This window comes from Corythoichthys intestinalis, chromosome 1 (assembly GCF_030265065.1).
Source record: "Corythoichthys intestinalis isolate RoL2023-P3 chromosome 1, ASM3026506v1, whole genome shotgun sequence".
Classification (NCBI taxonomy): Eukaryota; Metazoa; Chordata; class Actinopteri; order Syngnathiformes; family Syngnathidae; genus Corythoichthys; species Corythoichthys intestinalis.
Window position 1 is genome coordinate 12,116,842 of NC_080395.1, and position 24,116 is coordinate 12,140,957.

A 24,116-nucleotide genomic window follows, 5' to 3' on the forward strand; every position below is an offset into this window, starting at 1 on the left:
TTTTCGACCCGCTGTCTTCGCCCTCTCTGCCTCACATCTGCTACCCTGATATCTACAACTATCTTGTCCACACAAAATCAGCCTATTCTCACGAAAGTTTGAAAAACTTTTAAGAGCAGAACTCTAAGCAACATTACCCCGTGTGACCCTTTACTTTGAATTTTCTAAAATGGCGACATTCAATTAAAAAAAAAAAAAGTTGACTGCGATGGCCGACGCTTCAAGGATAGGTGGATATTGGACTATTTCTTCAATAAAACACGCAACAACTGTGTCTGCCCCATTTGCAAAAAGACAGTCGCTGTTTTCAAAGAGTTCGATGTGACGCGATAATGATATTACCGAACAAGACACGCTGACATGTACGACATTACAGGGAAGATACGCAGTGAGAAATTATAGCAACTTGAAGCGAGTTTAATTTCACAGCAGTAGTATTTCGCAAGAGCCCGAGTCTCGAAAGAGAACGCCACAAAGACGAGACTGTTGAAATTATGAATTAAAAAAAATAATAAAGCAAATGTGACACACAGAAGGGCTTGCTAAAATTTGTTTAAATATATTGTTCTATGTAAATCAGCCAGGGTAGCCCCCCGCATTTTTACCACACCAAATCTGGCCCCCTTTGCAAAAGGTTTGGACACACCTGTTTAACTGGTGATCCGTAGACGAGGCCAGCTTCTTTCACTTGGTACCAGCTAAATATTATTCAAAATGTAATGATGGTGGAAGAAATAAGCATCTTGAATTTGAACCTGTATGTTGTCGGCGATTAGCCTTGCAATGATCTTAATTGTGGTTGTCAGCCCAAAACCCTCTAAATATATCTTAAATGCATTTTACCAGATATAAAATGACTACTACATAATCTGTGGTAATCGTTTGGAGCCCAGTTTTCTCGTCGAATTGCAGCAGCCCATCTCGCTCTCCTCTCCGGGTCTCTTGGAATACGGTAGAACTTCAAGTCTCTCCGTCTATCTTCTCTGTTATTGCAACCAACCGCCACACACGCCTTCACCATTTTGATTGTTAATGTTAACGAGCAGAAAATCACGCCATAATAGGAGGAATTTACGTAGCGGTAATGCGTCAACACAACGAGTTGACGGACAATATGGCGTGGAGGCGTGGTTGTGACGTCATGTGAGTAGGGTCTATAGGCCTACAGTGTGGCGGGATGCGATGCGGGAGTCTTGTTGGCCCGTTGAGCAGACGACTTGCTGTGTCCGGCCGCTTGGGACTCTCAGTAACCTCTCAACTCAGCCGGAACGCGCACGGATGTTTAGTATCTGTCATGTGACTGTGACGTAGCCGGTAACGCACTCGGCCAAATGTACACACAAGTTCCGTGAGTGAATTATGTCACACAAAGGGTCACCACAACAGACTTTATCCAATGCACTGTACCAATGGGTGAAACATGGTAATATAACAAGGGTCGCGATGCAGAAATCGCAGACATCAAGGAGTGGTAGAGATTTTCTTTTTCATATGGTTCCCCTTTTAAATGTTTTTTTTCCCCCCAATTTTTGTTTGGATCGATTATTTATCATCCAACATATCGGTGAAAACGTGACCCACAAAAAAAATACAATTAAGCGACATTTATAAGGTAGATATCTGTGACAGATTTACAAACACCCATTCTTTTCATTGTGACGAAATTTGTTTAAAAGTTTAAAATATACAAGTGAACAATTTTTTAAAGTCGTTTTTTTTTTTTTATTTTTTTAACTAAATATTAGACATCAATTAATGATTCTTAGCTAAAAATGACAGACATTTCGAATAATAAATCGACTTACCTACCTTCTTTTTCTGGCTGGATTGAAACAAAAGCGGTTGCACAACATCTGTAAACGGGGGTTTCCAGGGTAAAACGGGCATATTAAAAATAGTTTGGAGGCCTAATGCGCCATGATTCTGCTATGGCAGCATATAGACATATTGTTCTATCAAACACAACAGTTGTTTTGGCTTAAAATACAGCAGTTTATTTTAAAGAGGGGTGCAAGAGCAGAAACTGACATTTTAACCTTGTCTGTGTGTTCCGCCATATATGAATTGGATAGTTGTAAAAAAGAACAGCACCTGAAAAATCATTAACAACTTTTTCAAAAGAGGCTCGTGAGAAACGGGATAAATTAATTGAAATGCTTTTCCCATTGTACATACAGGAATCAAAAATATTTTCTCACACGCTAGAATTCAAACGTTTTTACTCAGTGTGGATTCTTGCGTGCCTTACTAAATTTCCTTTCTGAGCGAATCCTTTACCACAAAGTGAGCATGAAAAAGGCTTTTCTCCAGTGTGTGAGCGCTTATGTATTTTCAAATAAGTCTTCTGAGAAAATCTTTTATCGCAAAGTGTGCAGACATAAGGCTTCTCTCCAGTGTGTGTTCTTGTGTGTTTCTTTAAACCACCCTCCTCGACAAATCTTTTATCACAAAGTGTGCAGGCAAAAGGCCTCTCTCCAGTATGTGTTCTTGTATGTATGTCTAATTTTGCCTTCCTGAAGTATTTTTTATCACAAAGTGTGCAGGCATAAGGCTTCTCTCCGGTGTGTGTGCTTGTATGTTTGTTTAAATCTCCCTTATGGGTGAATCTTTTACCACAAAATGTGCAGACAAAAGGTTTCTCTCCAGTGTGTGTTCTTGTGTGAATGTTTAAATTTCCCTGCTTTGTGAACCTTTTACCACAAAGTGTGCAGGCAAAAGGCTTCTCTCCAGTGTGTGTTCTTGTGTGAATGTTTAAATTTGCCTTCGCGAAGTATTTTTTATCACAAAGTGTGCAGGCATAAGGCTTCTCTTCAGTGTGTGTCCTTCTGTGTTTCTTTAATCCACCCTTCGCGATGAATCTTTTACCACAAAGTGTGCAGGCAAAAGGCTTCTCTCCAGTGTGTGTTCTTGTGTGAATTTTTAAAGTTGCCTGCTTGGGGAATCTTTTCCCACAAAGTGTGCAGGCAAAAGGCTTCTCTCCAGTGTGTCTCCGCATGTGTGCCTTTAAGTAGCATTTCCAAGGAAATATTTTATCACAAAGTGAGCAGGGAAAACGTTTTCCAACCACGCCTTCCTTTGCGTCTCTTTTAAATGATGACTTTTCTAAGGATTTTGAAGCATTTTGGTCAAAGTCATCCTCCTCCTCATCAGTAATAAAGTCAGAAGAATGTGACGTTATGTCATCGCTGTCCGAAAGCGGAGCTAAGAAGCCGTCCGGTTGCTCTCCTTTTGTTGTCTGGTGCTGAAATGAGCCGTCACTCATAGGGTTCGCTGCTCCGCTCTCTTCGCTTGGTCCTTCGTCTTCTTCGCTCTTCACGCCGACACCCATTGGAAACTTGAGGATTTCAATTTCCTGTTTTTCTTCTTTGATGTCAGAGGTCTCTGGCTCCGCCTCCTTTTTGATCAACGGCATGTCAGGCTCCTCCTTATGTTTACCGTGGATGGGATTGTGCTTCTCAGGGTTAAGATCTTCTACAGTGACGTCTGCAGGACTCTGGATGGGGGGAAAAAAATCACGTGATTTGCTGATGTCGGAGATATAGAGAGAATGTAGAAAGAAAAACAGGTAGTCCCCGGGTTACGACATACCCGACTGACAACTTTAGGACGCTGGAGTCTCCAGTCTTTTTTTTTAATCATGTTGACTTTTGTTTTGTGATGCATGCTTTTATTTTGGCGAAGGAAATGTAGGGCAGGTAGTACTTCCGCACGCAAGGCTTGCAAGTCAGAGCGCATTTACACACGAAGAACGTATTTGCTCACGCAAAGATGAGCGCACGCACACACACAAGAAGGAGGCATTTGCTCCCACAAAGAAGCCGAGTGTGAGAGAGAAGACCCTGCGCGCACATTTGTTACTTTCGAAGCATCCAGAGGCAACACCTTTTGTACCGTTTCTTGTGTGTTTTTAAATGTGGTCGAATACTTTGGGTGAGTTGATGTGATTGAGAGTGAGATCTTTTGTTGGATTATGCTCTTACCATAGACCCCAATCACCAACGTCACACAATCACATGATCGCTGAATTGTGCCGCCATATTGTCCGTCATTGTGTGTCGTATTGTCAATGATCGTAGTTTCTAAAGGTGGATTCGCTTGCAAATTATGGAAGCCCCGTTGCTTTCAGACGCTGTAAACTCATTGGATGAGTTGCATAAAAGCTGTTATTTGGAAAAGCTTCGGTCGATCCAGTCGCCAGATCCATTTTTGATGCCCAATTCGATGTTTCCTCCCGTCCGGTCCCGTGAGTCAGAGCTCGTCCTGAGACCACAAAATTTCCAATCATACACCAATTTACGTCACTATGAGGAGTCGGGTACCCAAAACCGGCACCGGCCCGAATATATACCCCAATCACGTGACGTCACAACTCCGCCCCCCTGACTGGTGCCGCCATATTGTCCGTCAGCTCATCGTGTTTACATATTACCGCTACGTACATTCTTCCTATTGCTGCGTGTTTTTCTGCTTGTCTAAAGAATCACCGCCGAGTAAACGAACCCAAAAACCTTCCTGACAATCGTTAACAATGATTCATTAAAATGGTGAAGGCATGTGTGGTGGTTGGTTGCAGTAACAGAGAAGATAAACGGTCATTTTAGTAGTTGCTGTGTGCCCATTGTTAGAAGGGCAAATCTCGAAAGCAGCACGGTTTGTTTATCTCGGTCCATGATGCGTTTGTGTCGACAGCTGTTAGACAGCGGCGAAAACATCAATATAACACGATCGCAGACATCATCAGACGGAGACTACGAAGCTCGTCGTCACGGTCGCGCAGCAAGAAGGTGAGCGCAACAACAGGTGTTGTGCCGACAAATAGCCGCCCTGTGTGAAACGTCCCCCCTGACGGGAGCGCCCACACGGAAACGACTTTCTTGTACCGTGAATATATTTTTTTTTACTCAGCTTGAAGTAATAAATGTCATACCTGTGTGATTGTCATTGGGATATTGTCGTGAAAACCCGTAGACTAATACGTTTCTGTTCAAAGATGGTTATGTGGCCCAGTCCACCATTTGTTACTAAAATACAGTACTAATATTTTGTGCAATTCAATTATTCAAACCTGATCTTACAGTCGTAAATCCATTACTGTAATGCGTCCATGAAAACATTTGAAGTTTTCACGTCAATAAATAAGCGCTTCCGTCACGCGTGGCAGCCATTTTTCGGCACACACCGGCCCGTTGTCGATCAAGTTTCATTTTACAATCGTGACAACCGTGACGCTCAGCTGACCAAATGTCGGTTTATATTCGGGCCGGTGCCGATTTTGGGTACCCGACTCCTCATCGTGACATAAACTGGAGTATGATTGGAAATTTTGCTGTCTCAGGACGAGCTCTGACACACGGGACGGGAGGAAACATCGGTTTGGGAATCAAATGTGGATCTGGCGACTGGATCGACCGAAACTTTTCCAAATAACGACTTTTATGCAACTCATCCAATGAGTTTACAGCGTCTGAAAGCACCGGGGCGTCCATAATTTGCAAGTGAATCCACCTTTAGAAACTACGATCAATGACAATACGGACACATAATGACGGACAATATGGCGGCACAATACAGCGATCACGTGATTGTGTGACGTTGGTGATTGGGGTCTATAAACCGACATTTGGGCAGCTGAGCGTCACCATTGTCACGATTGTAAAATGAAACTTGATCAGCGGTTTGACAACGGGCCGGCGTGTGCCGAAGACGGTGTGTGCTGAAAAATAGCGCCCCGCGTGAAATGTCCCCCCTGACAGGAGCGCTTATTTATAACGCTTTATTGAAAACATCAAATGTTTTCATGGACGCATTACAGTAATGGATTTACAACTGTAAGATCAGTTTTGAATAATTAAATTACACAAAATATTAGTACTGTATTTTAGCAACATATTGTGGACTGGGCCACATAACCATCTTTGAACACAAATGTATTAGTCTACTGGTTTTCACGACCATATCCCAATGACAATCACACAGGTATGACATTTATTAGTTCAAGCAGAGTAAAATACGAAGGGTATTCAAAAAGTAATGCAACCAGCTTTATTATGTACAAACAAATTATGATAGCAACATGTGTTATACATAAAAAAAGAAAGGTACAAGTGTGAGGATTACATTTTTACTCCTCCACATAGTCTCCACCTCTCTCAAGAGCTACAGTCCACCTATGAACAAGGGCATGTATACCATTGTTGTAGAACTCAGCCGGTTGTTCTCTAAGCCAATTCTTGACAGCAGTTTTCACTTCATTGTCATTGCCATATCGGTTGCCCGGGAGTCCTTCTTTCATTGGACCAAAGAGGTGGTAGTCTGACGGTGCCAAATCAGGAGAATATGGCAGATGTGGTATCACAGTCCATACAAATGAAGTGATGGCCTCCATGGTCTTGATGCTTGTGTGAGGACATGCATCGTCCTGCTGGAGGAGCACATTTGCCATGTCCAAGTTGGGCCGAACACGTTGAATTCTTGCTTTGAGCTTTCTAAGAGTCTCAATGTTTTCCTCAGAGTTATTGGTTTCCCCTTTCGGCAAAAAATCCACAAGGATTACACCTTGAGAATCCCAAAAAACGGTGGCCATAATTTTGCCATCTGACTATTGGGCCTTGAACTTTTTGGTCCTTGGTGAATTTGGGCGACGCCATTCCATTCATCTCCTTTTAGATTCAGGTTCAAAATGGTATACCCATGTCTTTTTACAGTACTATAGTCTACGGTAACATCCTTGTAGACATTTTCCAGCCGGTTGTGAATCCTCAGAGGGGTTTCTCCCTCTGCAACAAGGAATTTGATTACAGCTCTTTGTTTCTGACGAGCTTCAAGAGCGGCAGCCATTTTGGAAGCTAGGTAAAGCTTTAAAAATCTGAAAATAAGAAAAACACATATGACAATCGCAAAAAGGTGTGTCCTATCATGTTTGTTCGAAATATAAACAAGATTGGTAAAATCCTGCACGAGCAATACACTTAAGTGCATTACTTTTTGAAAGCCCCTCGTAATACATATTCACAGTACAAGATTTATTAGTTCAAGCAGAGTAAAATAATACATATTCACGGTACAAGAAAGTCGTTTCCGTGTGGGCGCTCCCGTCAGGGGGGACATTTCACGCGGGGCGGCTATTTTTCGGCACAACAACTGTTGTTGCACTCACCTTCTTGCTGTGCGACCGCTAGAGGTGTGCAAAATTTCCGATTCTTAGATTATTCGCGATTCGGCCGTGGAAGATTCGAGAACGATTCACAAACATCCAAATTCCGATTATTGAAATATGCCAAGTAAAGCGGAAGTACAACACACTCAGCGCGCCGCGCGGTCTTCGGGACGGAACGGAGCGGGAGTAGCTAAACATCATGCTTCTCATTAACCGGCCCCTCGGGTAATGCCAACGCTCAACTCACGGCTCTAGCTCAACTCATGCCACGAGATAAAAAAAACACAACAACATACCTGACTGCTGCCGAAAAGCTGCTACAAGTACAGCTACATAATGTTACGGTAGATATCATTTATATACGACTAGATGCAATATAGACTCGGTAGCGGGAGCAGCACATCTACAAAAAGCTAGATGCGGGCGTTAGTAAACGGCCGCCATCTTAAAGCAGTAAACTTTCCTGCAATGCTTTTGTAGCGAACCTTCCAAGCAAACCTAATTAACTTTTTATCTAAAATACTCCTAAATCGGTAAAATATTGACTTGAATCTATCTTTAAAATAGTTTTTAAACTTTCACATGTCAAAAGTAGACAAAAGGGAAATTATGAAATAACGGGAGCAATTTTAACAACTTTAACGGTTGATTCACAACATTAATTGAATGTAGTTTAAAGCTGCTGATACAGAATGGGGACTGGAGTTTTTTTATTTAATGTTATTTTTGTATATTTGTTTACTGCTATATGTTAACTTGATACTGAAATAGTAGTTTGGTTTAGCCTGAGAGTATTTTTGAACAATTTTGGAACTAATGTACAAAACAAAACAAAAAAAAAAGGAGGGGGGTGCATCAATAATCGTTTTATAATCGAATCGGAGCCTCTGAATCGTAATCGAATCGTTAGGTGCCCAAAGATTCTCAGCTCTAGCGACCGCGGCGACGAGCATCGGAGTCTGTGTCTGATGATGTCTGCGATCATGTTGGCATCACGACTATTGATATTTTCTTCGCTGTCTGATGGCTGTCGACACAAACGCATCATGGATCGAGATAAGCAAACCGTGCTGCTTTAGAGATTTGCCCTTTTAAAAATGGGCACACAGTAACGAAAGTTACTACAACCAACCGCCACACATGCCTTCACCTGGTTCACCATTTTGATTAATTAATGTTAACGATTGTCAGGAAGGTTTTTGGTTTCGTTTACTAGGTGGTGAGTCCTTAGACAAGCAGACAAACACGCAGTAATAGGAGGAATGTACGAAGCGGTAATATGTAAACACGATGAGCGGCACCAGTCAGGGGGGCGGTAATGTGACGTCACGTGAATGGGGTCTATAGGAGGTTTGTCAAGAACTTTTCCATAATTTCTGCCACTTTACACGCACTCACTCACAAAGGTGCTATTTTTTGATGGAGAGTTGAGTGTGAAGATGCATTTCAGTCTCTAAAATATTGTCTTGCAAACCCATCAGTTCTGGCACATCGTGTCTTTTCTCAAACTTTCCTGCTACACACTGATACGTCACTAGAGGGCATTGGGTCAGTGTTATCTCAAAAACTGGACAGAAAAGAACATGTTATTGCATTTGCAAGCCACAGTTTGAGTGCTACAGGGAAAAAATGGTCTACTTTTGATCGTGAATTGTATGCCGTTGTTTGGTCTGTAAGCCATTTTAAACATTTTCTTTCTGGCAGTTCTTTTGTTGTGATCACTGACCAAAAGCCACTTTTGACTCTAAAGAAACATGCAGTTGACAATGATCCAACAGGCAGAAGAAATAGATGGATTCTTGAATTGGACATATATGATTTCACCATCATGCATCGGGAAGGTAATCAGCATGCCAATGCTGATGCCTTGTCCAGATGTCCAAACACAGAAAAACTTGACCAAGCTACGCAGTGTGTTGATTTGTTATCAATGAAAAAATTAAAAGTGTTTGTTGGCTGTCACTGAGTAGCATTTGCGATCGCTACACACAACTAACAGTATAAATTACCCCCAAGAACGATCAGAGACGTAGGACAACCAGAGGATATAATATATAAGAAAGACAGGGCTGGTGGTAAAGGACAGCTTGTTGAAACCGGAGAATGTCATTGTCAGTCGCGTAAGAAAAAGGTGTCGATAAAAAAAAAGCGAAGGCTATGCTTAGGTCAGCTCGTTTTTTTCATCTTTTTCACCCCTCGACACTCAAGCCATCTCTTTAACTGAACATTTTTATGTTCTTCTATATCTTTGCCAGTGAATTTGGCACCAGGCACATCATTTTCAGAGAGAATTGGTAGGTTTAGCTCTGTAAAGATCTCCTTCGTACACGATTTCCATTCATTTCCTATTGGGGACAAACGATAGCGTGTTCTCCCTTAGCAACAGTAGCTAACGCCATGAATATTAATGAGCAGAAGTGACGTGTTGCCTTGCGGTACGCCATTGTGCATTGTTATAATTTCATTATTGGTGTTTTGGCTCATTTCAATTTATTTTATTTATATAGGCTGTTATTTATTTTATTATATAGTTATGTTTTCAAATGTCATGCAGAATTCCTTTATATTCATTATTTATGTTGTATAATTTTCACTTGATGCGTTGCATAAAAGGCGTTATGTGGAAAAGCTTCAGTTAATCCATTCGCCAGATCCATATTTGATGCCTAAATCGATGTTTTTCGACCCGCTGTCTCCGCCGTATTTGCCTGACTTCTGCTAGATACCCTGATATTTACAACTATCTTGTCCACACAAAATCAGCCTATTCTCACGAAAGTTTGAAAAACTTTAAGAGCTTGGAGGCTTATAAATACTTTGTTGCTGGTTGGGTGAAACAGGTCCTCGTCCACGAAAATTCGGCAGGAATCTATCTTGTGCTTGGAAAGGTGAGTTACGAAATTTTCAATCCAAAATATTTTGTTCTTGCTAACATCCACTGTCAAGTCTAATGTATTTCATGTCATTTGTCAATGGAGCTAGAGGTTTTAATGTTTATATGGTTTAGCGATAGCACTCTCACTACATACATACGTTTATGTTGTCGGCGATTAGCCGAGCAATGATCTTAATTAATTAATGATCTTAATTCGTGTTTTACCAGCCTTCGACACTCAAGCCATCTTTTCAACTGAACATTTTTATGTTCTTCCACATCTTTGCCAGTGAATTTGGCACCAGGCACATCATTTTCAGAGAGAATTGGTAGGTTTAGCTCTGTAAAGATCTCCTTCGTACACGATTTCCATTCATTTCCTATTGGGGACAAAATTGGGCTGTCAAAATTATCGCGTTAACGGGCGGTAATTTTTTTTAATTTTTATTAATCACGTTAAAATATTTGACGCAATTAACGCACATGCCCCGCTCAGACAGATTTAAATGACAGCACAGAGAAATGCCCACATGTTAATTGTGTTTTATGGGGTTTTGCCACCCTCTGCTGGCGCTTGGGTGCGACTGATTTTATAGGCTTCACCACCCATGAGCATTGTGTAAGTAATTATTGACATCAACAATGGCGGGCTACTAGTTTATTTTTTGATTGATATTTTTACAAATTTTATTAAAACGAAAACATTAAGAGGGGTTTTAATATAAAATTTCTATAACTTGTACTAACATTTATATTTTAAGAACTACACGTCTTTCTATCCATGGATCGCTTTAACAGAATGTTAATAATGTTAATGCCAGCTTGTTGATTTATTGTTATAATAAACACAGTCCATATGTACCGTATGTTGAATGTATATATCCATCTTGTGTCTTATCTTTCCATTCCAACAATAATTTTTTACAGAAAAATATGGCATATTTTATAGATGGTTTGAATTGCGATTAATTGTGATTAATTACAATTAACTAATTTTTAAGCTGTAATTAACTCGATTAAAAATTTTAATCGTTTGACAGCCCTAATATATATATATATAACAGAAACGGTAAAGGTGGCAGTCAGATACCATTGTAATTCTTTTCAGGTCATTCAATGTTAGACAGAAGCAGTACGGCACAACGTTACGCTAAAAAAAAAAAAAAAAAAAAGGTTAAAAATATAAAAATGGCTTACCTCTTTGTCCTCTGAAAGACCATGCCAACCCAACAAAGTGTTTACTGCATATGAAATGTGAATGGATTCACCGAGCTGGTGTTAAAGTCCGCGCAAGTTGATTCGCTCTTCACATTTTTTCCTCCCGAGTTTTTGGTTTCCGGAAACGTATGAAGAAAACATCCTTCATGTCTCGTAATGTCTAGAGTAATTTCTACAAGTTCCAAAAAAGCAATGAGTGATCGGCATGTTTGTTTTTGAAAGATTACCGGCTAAAAGTAGCACAAAATATATTGTTTCTATGCGAGGGCGGGTCTATAATGTCCCACTTCGGCTTTACTTCCGCTTTACGATGCGACGTCACGGTCTAAAAATAGCATGCGTGCGGTACGCCATTGACGACACAGTATGTAAAATTAGATCCTTTAAGTCTTTGCATTCATGTTGAATTATTCCATATCTTTGAATTATGTGAACATATATTATCATGTGAAAATGTAAGTAATAATCCATGAGTGAATGAGGATGCTTGAGGACTTTTTTAAAATTTCATTCAAAAACATAGTTTTTTAAAAAATGTTTAATATTTAGTTGGTTCCTTTTTATTGATTTCAATTTCTGCTGTGGACAACACACACTTGCATGGAACCAACGATGCCAGCATGACCAAGAATTTCTTAGCCAGTTAAAACAGGTTTGGATAAGATGTCCATTGGCTCCTCCAGTATTGAAAAAAATCTGCATTGCGTGCCATGTTGGGCTCAGCCATGCGTCGTTGCACTTTTGCAATTTCATCTACTGTTGCATTGTCTCCTTGACTCCCCACTTTGTCATCGAAGTGCTACCATAGCCCATCAGAAAAGAATTGAAGTGGAAAATAAATAAATTATAGCTTAATTACCGATTTCTAATAAATTACCAAAAAAAGCTACTGTGGGAAAGTAAAGGAATGGCTCTATCCCTGTGTTTGGTATAGAGCCAAGCCATTCTCATGCTTGGCCCAATAATGCTTTGAACAGCATTGTGGAGGTGGCTACTGTTTGAATATGACAGGCTGAAAGTACAAATGCGACATTTCGCCAGCAAAAAAAAATAGTGTTACTAATAATATTCCGATGTTCTTAAGAGCCGCGGCGTGCGACGCAATCCGTTCAACGCAGTCAGACCAGGACTGCCACCCGCGCGCCCAACGCGTCGCGGACGAAAGTAAGTGCTCTGACCACTATGCTAGCAGGTTAAATACCTTATATTTCCTTGATGCTTGATACTTTATAGTAGAGAACACTGAGTAAATACACCACAATATAAGAACTGTAACCCGATCCACCCACAGCCTCACAGCCACGAAAAGTAAGGGTTACATATGAAAGCCTGCGAAACTTCAACATAAAGCCAAACGACTTCCACTATGCTTTAAAATTACTTTTTAGTCCACTAAATTGTCACTCCGGTACTTACCCAATTATATTGCTTTGAAGGAGGTTGTTTGGTTTGGAGAATGGAACACGAAAGAACAGCAAGCCCCGGATGGGTACATAGAGGTTGCGTCAAGGGACCCGGAAGTAGAAACGTTCAAGTGCTGAAACTTCAGCGTAAGAAGATCAAGCGTTTGGAAATTCCATCACGACTTTACCTGATCACTGGAGTCAAAAAATATTCAATAAATATGATCAACATATCCGAATTCTAGTCATCATTATCAATACCTCAATTTGAAGGCTCAGAATCAAGGGCGTTGGTTTGCATAGGGCCGGTGTTCTGCCAAAATATGCTACATCGGCGAAACGTCCTACATTAGTCGAATTTGACACCTAAAGTACTACCGTGCGCTCTAAACGCGTTTTGTTTAGATGCAAACAGGAATAACGTACTAAAAAAATGCCTGCAGAAAATACTTAAATGTAGTTATATCAAATAAGGACGGTTTAAATACGCTAGATGACTAATGTGGTCAACTGCTTCAAAGCTAACACAAAAAAAAAACACAATGGTTAAACGTATGAGAGGGTAATACATGCAAAAAGTATCTTTGAGGCAGTGAAAAGGTTCTAAATAACTAAATAAAAACAAAAATAGTGAGTACTCGCCGATTCTAAGCGATGTGCGCATGCGTCTGGATGCATGCGCAAGCGCCCTGAGCATTGTGTAGGACGTTTCGCCGCGTAGTAAGGAATGGCCGAACACCGGTAGTGACATAACACGACCAACTTTTCAGGATGCTCAAATTATCCCCACCAACTTTTAAGCAACCTTATTTGCATTATATAATGACTTCAGTCATATAGGTCATTTAGATTGTCTCCCTATATGTTGTAAGGATAGAATTGATCTTACCAATATTAAGTGAATTACAGTACTTTCATTATGTTCAGACTTACACTGACCCCTTTTCACTCGCTGAATGTTCCAGTCTATTTTCTTTTTTACTCAAACGCACGTTTGATGGGCTGATGACTTGAACCCCCCCACACACACGTATTCACAGCCCAACAGAAATACAACATGCTGCCACCCCCTTCAAAGACGAGGAATATTGGAAGTTTTTTTCCGCCAGAAGCAGCCACTGTAAGTCATGTAGAAAGACGTCAATGTTATGGAGGTGGGGAACACACCACTAATTTTGCTACTGCTACAGTGCTTCTAGTCGATTTTACTTAGATTTCTTTAAATAAGAGCTATCTGAAAATAAGTTTAACACTTATTTTAAGCAAAAAGTTTGTATATTTAATCTTTATTATTTAATCTAAAGAAAAATTTGTCAGAAATGTTATTAATTCAAGAATATTGTTCAAAACATTATCTGAAAGAAATTTTTTCTTGATTTGGGTGAAAAATGGCCAACTTTTAGATGTATGGGTTCAATACAAACAAATAGTCATATTTACTTAAAGTAAGTGGAAGAATCTGATGCATTAATCTGTGAACTAACCTTTCACAATCAAAAAAAAAAAAAAGATGAAGAAAATTATTTGACTAGATTTAACAAAAATGATCAGATTATGACATTATAAATTTGCAGTGTAAAGGTTAGTATAGTATTTATTTTGCATTGATCATTTAGTCAATTATTTAGGTTCATATTGGTGAGAAATGCAGCCTTGACCCCCATTTACCCATATGTTTGGTGTAATTAATGTCCCATCCTCAGCAAAAAGTGGACAAGCAGGTTATACAGTATATTGTCCCTACCGATATGAAGACCAAGCCCATGCCCTTGCTCAGAATTTAAATATTTCGTAAAGGTATACACTGACTTTATCCAATCTACTGTACCAATGGGTGAAACATGGTAATATAACAAGGGTCGTGATGCAGAAATCGCAGACATCAACCAGTGGTAGAGATTTTTTCATATAGTTACCCTTTTAAACGTTTTTTTTTCTCCCAATTTTTGTTTGGATTGATTATTTATCATCTAACATATCGGAGAAAATGTGACTATCAAAAAAAAAAAAAAAATACAATGAAGCGACAGTTATAAGGTAGATATCTGTGACTGATTTACAGACACCCATTTTTTTCATTGTGATGTAATTTGTTTGTGAATGATTAAAAAAAAAAAAAAAAAATTACCAAAGTATTAGACATCAATTAATTATTCTAAGCTAAAAATGACAGACATTTTGAATAATAAATCTAATTACTTATCTTCTTTTTCTGACTGGGTTGAAACAAAAGCGGTTGCACGACATCTGTAAACGGGGGTTTCCAGGGTAAAACGGACATATTAAAAATAGTTCAAGGGCTTAATGCGTCATGATTCTGCTATGGCAGCATATACACATATTGTTCTATCAAACACAACAGTTATTTTGGCTTACAGCAGTTTATTTTAAAGAAGGGTGCAAGAGCAAAAACTGCCATTTCAACCTTGTCTGTTTTCCGCCATATATGAATTGGATAGTTGTAAAAAAGAACAGCACCTGAAAAATCATGAACAACTTTTTCGAAAGAGGCTCGTGAAAAACCGAATAATAATAATAATAATTGAAATGCTTTTTCCATTGTAAATGCAGGATTTTTTTTTTTTTTTTACACGCTAGAATTCAAAGGTTTTTACTCAGTGTGGCTACTTGCGTGCCTTACTACATGTTCTTTCCGAGCGAATCGTTTACCACAAAGTGAGCATGCAAAAGGCTTTTCTCCAGTGTGTGTTCTCACATGAATGTTTATACATTCCTTTGTGGCGTATTTTTTATCACAAAGTGTGCAGGCATAATGCTTCGCTCTGGTGTGTGTGCTTGTGTGACTGTTTAAACTACCCTTTTGGGCGAATTGTTTACCACAAATTGTGCAGGCAAAAGGCTTCTCTCCAGTGTGTGTTCTTGTGTGAATGTTTAAATTATCCTTCGTGGAGTATTTTTTATCACAAAGTGTGCAGGCAAAACGTTTCTCTCCAGTGTGTGTTCTTGTGTGAATGTATAATTTTCCCTTCCTGGAGTATTTTTTATCACAAAGTGTGCAGGCATAAGGCGTGTGTGCTTGTGTGTTCGTTTAAATCTGCCTTACGGGTGAATCTTTTACCACAAAGTGTGCAGGCAAAAGGCTTCTCTCCAGTATGTTTTCTTGTGTGAATGTTTAAATCTCCCTTCCCGGTGAATCTTTTACCACAAAGTGTGCAGGCAAAAGGCTTCTCTCCAGTATGTTTTCTTGTGTGAATGTTTAATTTTCCCTTCCTGGAGTATTTTTTATCACAAAGTGTGCAGGCATAAGGCTTCTCTCCAATGTGTGTTCTTGTGTGAATGTTTAAATTTCCCTTATGGTTGAATCTTTTACCACAACGTGTGCAGGCAAAAGGCTTCTCTCCAGTGTGTGTTCTTGTGTGTGTGTTTAAATCTCCCTTACGGGTGAATCTTTTACCACAACGTGTGCAGGCAAAAGGCTTCTCTCCGGTGTGTGTTCTTGTGTGACTGTTTAAATTTGCCTTCACGATGTATTTTTTATCACAAAGTGTGCAGGCATAAGGCTTCTCTTCAGTGTGTGTTCTTGTGTGTTTGCTTAAACTACCCTTCTCAGTGAATCTTTTACCACAAAGTGTGCAGGCAAAAGGTTTCTCTCCAGTGTGTGTTCTTGTGTGACTGTTTAAATTTGCCTTCCCGAAGAATTTTTTATCACAAAGTGTGCAGGCATAAGGCTTCTCTTCAGTGTGTGTTCTTGTGTGTCTCTTTAAACCACTGTTATTGAAATATCTTTTATCGCAACGTGTGCAGGCAAAAGGCTTCTCTCCGGTGTGTGTTCTTGTGTGAATGTTTAAATTTGCCTTCACGATGTATTTTTTATCACAAAGTGTGCAGGCATAAGGCTTCTCTTCAGTGTGTGTTCTTGTGTGTTTGCTTAAACTACCCTTCTCAGTGAATCTTTTACCACAAAGTGTGCAGGCAAAAGGTTTCTCTCCAGTGTGTGTTCTTGTGTGACTGTTTAAATTTGCCTTCCCGAAGAATTTTTTATCACAAAGTGTGCAGGCAAAAGGCTTCGCTCCAGTGTGTCTACGCATGTGTGCCCTTAAGTAGCGTTTACAAGGAAATGTTTTATCACAAAGTGAGCAGGGAAAACGTTTTTCAACCACACCTTTCTTTGCGTCTCTTTGAAATGATGACTTGTCTAAGGATTTTGAAGCATTTTGGTCAAAGTCGTCCTCTTCCTCATCAGTATTAAAGTCAGAAGAATGTGACGTTATGTCATCGCTGTCCAAAAGCGGAGCTAAGAGGCTGTACGGTTGCTCTCCTTTTGTTGTCTGGTGCTGTAATGAGCTGTCGCTCAAAGGGTTCGCTGCTCTGCTCTCTTCGCTTGTTCCTTCGTCTTCTTCGCTCTTCACACCGACACCCGTTGGAAAATTGAGGATTTCAATTTCCTGTTTTTCTTCTTTGAGGTCAGAGGTCTCTGGCTCCGCCTCCTGTTTAATCAACGGCATGTCAGGCTCCTCCTTCTGTTTAACATGGACGGGATTGTGCTTCTCAGGGGGAAGTTCTTCTACAGTGACGTTTGCGGGACTCTGGGTGGGGAAAAAAAATTACGTGATTTGATGACGTCGGAGATATAGAGCGAATATAGAAAGAAAAACAGGTAGTCCCCGGGTTACGACGTACCCGACTGATGTCATTTCAACTTTAGGACGCTGGAGTCTCCAGTCTATTTTTTTATCATGTTGACTTTTGTTTTGTGATGCATGCTTTTATTTTGGCGTAGGAAATGTAGGGCAGGTAGTACTTCCGCACGCAAGGCTTGCAAGTCAGAGCGCATTTACCGTATTTAAATGAGGCAAAATAACATGCTTTTTCTCTCAAGTATATTGTTATAATAATTTGTTTTAGATGTACTGTAATTATTTTCTGTATAAAAATTAATTTGGTGTTCAAAAAGTCTTTTTTCAAACTTGAGTCTTGAAAAAGAGGGGGTCGTGTTAGTAATCAGGGTTGTCTTACACACGACACACGAAGAACGTATTTGTTCATGCTAAGATGAACGCACACACACACACACACACACACACACACACACACACACACACACACACACACACACACAAGGAAGAGCCATTTGCGCCCACGAAGAAGCCGAGTGTGAGAGAGGAAAGACCCTGTGCGCATATTTGTTACAATCGAAGCATCCAGAGGCAACACCTTTTGTCCCGTTTCCAATTGTGGTCGAATACTTTGGGCGAGTTGATGTGATTGAGAGTGAGATCTTTTGTTGGATTATGCGCCAACTATAGGAGGTTTGTCAAGAACTTTTCCATCATTTCTGCCCCTTTAAGCGCACTCACTCACAAAGGTGCTATTTTCAAATGGACAGTTGAGTGTGAAGATGCATTTCAGTCTCTAAAATATTGTTTTGCAAACCCATCAGTTCTGGCCAGTGCTTAATTTGTAAATCATAAGGTGCCGGAACGCAAAGTACATATGACAGCGCAGGGATGGCTAGACATGCACAGGTCCCGGAACACAGACAAAAACTGCTGTCAAAAACAACACGCAAATGCCCACTTGTCATACTGTGGGACTTACAAGCCTCAATTTCAGATAATATCCATGGTATAAATGCTATGACAACAATTTACAATTATTACCTGACCAGCTGCTGCCACGGTAGTAGCCTTCTGCTTGGCTGGCTCCCCGTGAACCTGGCTACCTGCTGCGGCACTAGCCTCCTGCTGCACCTGCTTCTCACTGTTAGCATGTTTGCTGCAGCTTCCCTGTTCGCCGGCTGTGGCTTTTTTGACTCGTTTTGAATCTTCCTTTTTTTTTTTGAAAGAAAAACTGTAAATTCAATTGCCTTTTTGGCATGTTGAAATAATGTTTAATCCGATTCCTGGCTTCGTGCTTTCCAGATGCCGCCGAAGTTTTTTTTTTTTTTTTTTTTAGTATGTCGGGGAGGGGCGTAATTTCTCCGACTCTTTCAAATGACGTTTTTTTTTTTTTTTTTTTTTTTAAATAAACAGCATACAGTCCTAGGGTTTTTTTTAAAAAAATGAATTTATGCACATTATTATTATTATTTTATGAATTAAAAAAACAACAACTTTTTTTTATATAATATTATGGGCTCTTATTGGTGCGCCAGCACGACGCTCCGATTGGTGGACTGCATAGCCGCCCTCCAGTGACTTGTTGTGTATTTTACATTAGGGTGGCGGAAAGAAGAATAAAATGAGGGGGTAAAAAGCGTCAAGGTTCCTGTGTTATTTTCGCTGCCAAGCTTTCACCTAGCAAATGTTACAATTTAAAGCAACTGTTTTCTGTTAAGCCCAAATGCTCTATGAAAAGTTTGGGCAACCATGACTTTAGAGTGGTGGTTGGTTTCCAGTCTTATTTATCGTGTGCTCCGTGCTTCAAACTATTGCACGTCGTGGCGTAATGGACTGAAGAGGGCGACATCGTTAAAGGAGACGTTTATCACTTTGCGCTCTCCTCTAAAACACCCGGCATAGTATTATCATGAATATTTACACTCAAAAGGTACCGGAATGGACTAAATAAGTCCCGGAACACGTGGATTCTAAAACCAAGAGGTACCGGAACATGTTCCGGCATGTTCCGGCACAAATTAACCCCTGGTTCTGGCACATCGTATCTTTTCTCAACCTTTCCTGCTATACACTGATGCGTCACTAGAGGGCATTGGGTCAGTGTTATCTCAAAAACTGGACAGAAAAGAACATGTTATTGCATATACAAGCCACAGTTTGAGTGCTACAGGGAAAAAATGGTCTACTTTTGATCGTGAATTGTATGCCGTTGTTTGGTCTGTAAGCCATTTTAAACATTTTCTTTCTGGCAGTTCTTTTGTTGTGATCACTGACCATAAGCCACTTTTGACTCTAAAGAAACATGCAGTTGACAATGATCCAACAGGCAGAAGAAATAGATGGATTCTTGAATTGGACATATATGATTTCACCATCATGCATCGGGAAGGTAAACAGCATGCCAATGCTGATGCCTTGTCCAGACGTCCAAACACAGAAAAACTTGACCAAGCTACGCAGTGTGTTGATTTGTTATCAATGAAAAAATTAAAAGTGTTTGTTGGCTGTCACTGAGTAGCATTTGCGATCGCTACACACAACTAACAATATAAATTACCCCCAAGAACGATCAGAGACGTAGGACAACCAGAGGATATAATATATAAGAAAGATAGGGCTGGTGGTAAAGGACAGCTTGTTGAAACCGGAGAATGTCATTGTCAGTCGCGTAAGAAAAAGGTGTCGATAAAAAAAAAGCGAAGGCTATGTTTAGGTCATCTTGTTTTTTTCATCTTTTTCACCCCTCGACACTCAAGCCATCTCTTTAACTGAACATTTTTATGTTCTTCTATATCTTTGCCAGTGAATTTGGCACCAGGGACATCATTTTCAGAGAGAATTGTTAGGTTTAGCTCTGTAAACATCTCCTTCGTACACGATTTCCATTCATTTCCTATTGGGGACAAACGATAGCGTGTTCCCCCTTAGCAACAGTAGCTAACGCCATGAATATTAATGAGCAGAAGTGACGTGTTGCCTTGGGGTACGCCATTGTGCATTGTTATAATTTCATTATTGGTGTTTTGGCTCATTTCAATTTATTTTATTTATATAGGCTATTATGTATTTTATTATATAGTTATGTTTTCAAATGTCATGCAGAATTCCTTTATATTCATTATTTATGTTGTATAATTTTATTTTATCCTATTTGCATATTAGTTTCTCCAGGGTTGTGTTGTGGTAGGACGTGTTAAATTAAACACGAGAGTTTCCTGGCGCCCCGCGCTAGAAATAAAGACGCTGAGTTAATACTGTCCTGCCGTGTCGATCATCTTTATAGTAGTGATGGGTCCGTGAGACATCATGAAGGGTGTTGACACAGTGACACTCTGTGTTGACGCAGTGTGGATACTGTGTCATTGAATACTGACACCTGCTGGACATTAAAAATCCCTACAGGCAACCCACTTGACAGATTGACACTGAATGGCGTACTGCAAGCAACACGTCACTTCCGTTCATTAATATTCATGATATTAGCTGCTGTTGCTAAGTAGGGACAAGCCAACGTTTGTCCCTAATAGGAAATTAATGGAAATCGTGTACGAAGGAGATGTTTACAGAGCTAAACCTACCAATTCTCTCCGAAAATGATGTGCAGTTGAAGAGATGGCTTGAGTGTCGAAGGCTGAAAAAGACGAAAAAAACGAGCCAACCTAAGCATAGCCTTAGCTTTTTTATCGACGCGACTGACAATGAAATTCTCCTGTTTCAACAAGCTATCCTTTACCATCAGCCCTGTCTTTCTTATATATCCTCTGGTTGTCCTACATCTCTGACCGGTCTTGGGGGTAATTTATATTGTTTGTCTCGCGTAGCGATCGCAAATGCTACTCAGTGACAGCCAACGAACACTTTTAATTTTTTCATTGATAACAAATCTTAATTCTGGAATTTATTTACACTTCCCCCTCACTAAAGTTGTTATATATATATTAGGGCTGTCAAAATTATCGCGTTAACGGGCAGTAATTATTCTTTTAAATTAATCACGTTAAAATATTTGACGCAATTAACGCACATGCCCCGCTCAGACAGATTTAAATGACAGTACAGAGGAATGCCCACATGTTAATTGTTTTATGGAGTTTTGCCGCCCTCTGCTGGCGCTTGGGTGCGACTGATTTTATAGGCTTCAGCGCCCATGAGCATTGTGTAAGTAATTATCGACATCAACAATGGCGGGCAACTAGTTTATTTTTTTGATTGAAATTTTTACAAATTTTATTAAAACGAAAACATTAAGAGGGGTTTTAATATAAAATTTCTATAACTTGTACTAACATTTATATTTTAAGAACTACAAGTCTTTCTATCCATGGATCGCTTTAACAGAATGTTAATAATGTTAATGCCATCTTGTTGATTTATTGTTATAATAAACAAATACAGTCCTTATGTACCGTATGTTGAATGTATATATCCATCTTGTGTCTTATCTTTCCATTCCAACAATAATTTTTACAGAAAAATATGGCATATTTCGTAGATGGTTTGAATTGCGATTAATTGCGATTAATTACAATTAATTAGTTTTTAAGCTGTAATTAACTCGATTAAAAATTTTAATCGTTTGACAGCCCTAATAAATATATATAACAGAAACGGTAACAGTGGCAGCCAGATACCATTGTAATTCTTTTCAGGTCATTCACTGTTAAACAGAAGCAGTACGGCACAACGTTACGCTAAAAAAAATAAGTTAAAAATATAAAAATGGCTTACCTCTTTGTCCTCTGAAAGACCATGCCAAACCAACAAAATGTTTACTGCATATGAAATGCGAATGGATTCACCGAGCTGGTGTTAAAGTCCGCGCAAGTTGATTCGGTCATCACATTTTTTTCACAGTTTTTGGTTTCCGGAAACGTATGAAGAAAACATCCTTCATGTCTCGCAATGTCTAGAGCAGACATGTCCAAAGTCCGGCCTGGGGGCCAAATGCGGCCCGCGGTCAAATTTCATCCGGCCCCTCAGCCTCTGTCATAAAATCAATTACGTCTGGCACGCACAGACTTAATAAATTGGTCAGCGGTGCTGCTACCAGCATACGGAGTAGCTTACACACTAAATGCTGCTCCTCATTTACCCGCTAAAAGGCAGCAGCACTCTAAACAACATTACCCCATGTGACCCTTCCAATTTTCTAAAATGGCGACAATCGACAAAAAAAAAAGAAAGTTGACTACGACGGCCGACGCTTCAAGGATAGGTGGAAATTGGACTATTTCTTCACTAAAATACGCAACAACTCGGTCTGCCTCATTTGCAAAGAGACAGTAGCTGTTTTTAAAAAGTTCAATGTGAGGCGATAATACCAAACAAGACACTCTGACATGTACGACAAGATGATAGGGAAGATACGCAGTGAGAAATTGAAGCAAACTTGAAGCTAGTTTAATTTCACATCAGCAGTATTTCGCAAGAGCCCAAGAGTCAAAAGAGAACGCCACAAAGGCTAGTTGCGAGATTGTTGAAATTATTAATTTAAAAAAAATAAAGCAAATGTGACACACAGAATGGCTTGCTAAAAATGTGCTTATATATATTGTTCTACGTAAAGGACGTCAGCCAAGGTCGGCCCCCCAAACCAAACCAAATCTGGCCCCCTTTGCAAAAAGTTTGGACACCCCTGGTCTAGAGTCATTTCTACAAGTTCCAAAAACACAATGAGTGATCGGTTTGTTCGTTTTTGAAAGATTACCAGCTAAAAGTAGCACAAAATACACTGTTTCTATACGAGGGTGGGTCTATAGACCCTACTCACATGACGTCACAACCACGCCCCCGCACCATATTGTCCGTCAACTCGTCGTGTTGATGCATTACCGCTACATAAATTCCTCCTATTATGGTGTGTTTTTCTGCTCGTTAACATTAATAATCAAAATGGTGAAGGCGTGTGTGGCGTTTGGTTACAGTAACAGAGAAGATAGATGGAGAGACTTGAAGTTCTACCGTATTCCGAGAGACCTGGAGAGGAGAGCGAGATGGACTGCTGCAATTCGACGAGAAAACTGGGCTCCAAACGATTACCACAGATTATGTAGTAGTCATTTTATATCTGGTAAGATGCATTTAATATATATTTAGAGGGTTTTGGGCTGACAACCACAATTAAGATTATTGCGAGGCTAATCGCCGACAACATACCGTTTCAAATTCAAGATGCTTATGTCTTCCACCATCTTTATTTTTTGAATAATATTAAGCTGGTAACAAGTGAAAGAAGCTGGCCTCGTCTACGGATCATCGGTTGAACGGGTGTCCAAACATTTTGCAAAGGGGGCCAGATTTGGTGTGGTAAAAATGTGGGGGGCTACCTGGGCTGATTTCCGAAGAACAATACATTTAAAGAAATTTTAGCAAGCCCTTCTGTGTTTCACATTTGCTTTATTATTATTTTTTTTTAATTCATAATTTCAACAATCTCGCTTTTGTGGCGTTCTCTTTCGACCCTCGGGCTCTTGCGAAATACTGCTGCTGTGAAATTAAATTAGCTTCAAGTTGCTTTCATTTCTCGTTGCATATCTTCCCCAACTGTCTCTTTGCAAATGAGGCAGACACAGTTGTGTATTTTATTGAAGAAATAGTCCAATATGCACCTATCCTTGACGCATCGCAGTCAACTTTTTATTTTTTTTTTGATTGTCGCCATTTTAGAAAATTGGAAGTAAAGGGTCACACGGGGTAATGTTGCTTAGAGTGCTGCTCTTAAAGTTTTTCAAACATTCGTGAGAATAGGCTGATTTTGTGTGGACAAGATAGTTGTAGATATCAGGGTAGCAGATGTCAGGCAGAGACGGCGGAGACAGCGGGTCGAAAAACATCGATTTAGGCATCAAATGTGGATCTGGCGAATGGATAAACTGAAGCTTTTC

The 24,116-nt window shown here is 39.9% G+C and overlaps 2 protein-coding genes across 6 annotated transcripts in view; both read right to left on the minus strand.

The window, feature by feature from the left end:
- Window positions 1-1,720: 1,720 nt before the first annotated feature.
- LOC130918835 (gastrula zinc finger protein XlCGF28.1-like) lies at window positions 1,721-16,893 on the minus strand. Of its 5 annotated transcripts, none has more exons than XM_057840975.1 (2): window positions 16,776-16,893; window positions 1,721-3,493 (listed from the first exon to the last, which is right to left on the minus strand). In XM_057840975.1, exon 2 carries the CDS (start codon window positions 3,410-3,412, stop codon window positions 2,219-2,221), a length of 1,194 nt encoding a protein of 397 aa, XP_057696958.1. In that variant the 5' UTR covers window positions 3,413-3,493; window positions 16,776-16,893; the 3' UTR covers window positions 1,721-2,218. The 5 variants fall into 5 exon arrangements, 4 of the variants coding, with proteins under 4 accessions (XP_057696958.1, XP_057696940.1, XP_057696951.1 ...); XM_057840957.1 differs by lacking the exon at window positions 16,776-16,893 and adding an exon at window positions 12,666-13,589; XM_057840968.1 differs by lacking the exon at window positions 16,776-16,893 and adding an exon at window positions 4,100-4,278.
- LOC130918743 (gastrula zinc finger protein XlCGF57.1-like) overlaps window positions 15,508-24,116 on the minus strand; it is a 56,171-nt gene continuing 47,562 nt past the window's right edge. The window contains exon 3 of the mRNA XM_057840743.1: window positions 15,508-17,199. Coding sequence (XP_057696726.1) covers window positions 15,658-17,199 — 1,542 coding nt within the window. The 3' untranslated portion in view covers window positions 15,508-15,657. The remainder of the gene's footprint in view (window positions 17,200-24,116) is intronic.

Bases quoted from the DNA above. Each gene is read 5' to 3' on its own strand.
- LOC130918835 (XM_057840948.1), bottom strand. From the start codon at position 3,735: ATGCGCTCTGACTTGCAAGCCTTGCGTGCGGAAGTACTACCTGCCCTA. The intron at 3,494-3,588 runs GTATGTCGTAAC...CCCCCCATCCAG, and splicing joins GTCCTAAAGTTGTCAGTCGG to AGTCCTGCAGACGTCACTGT.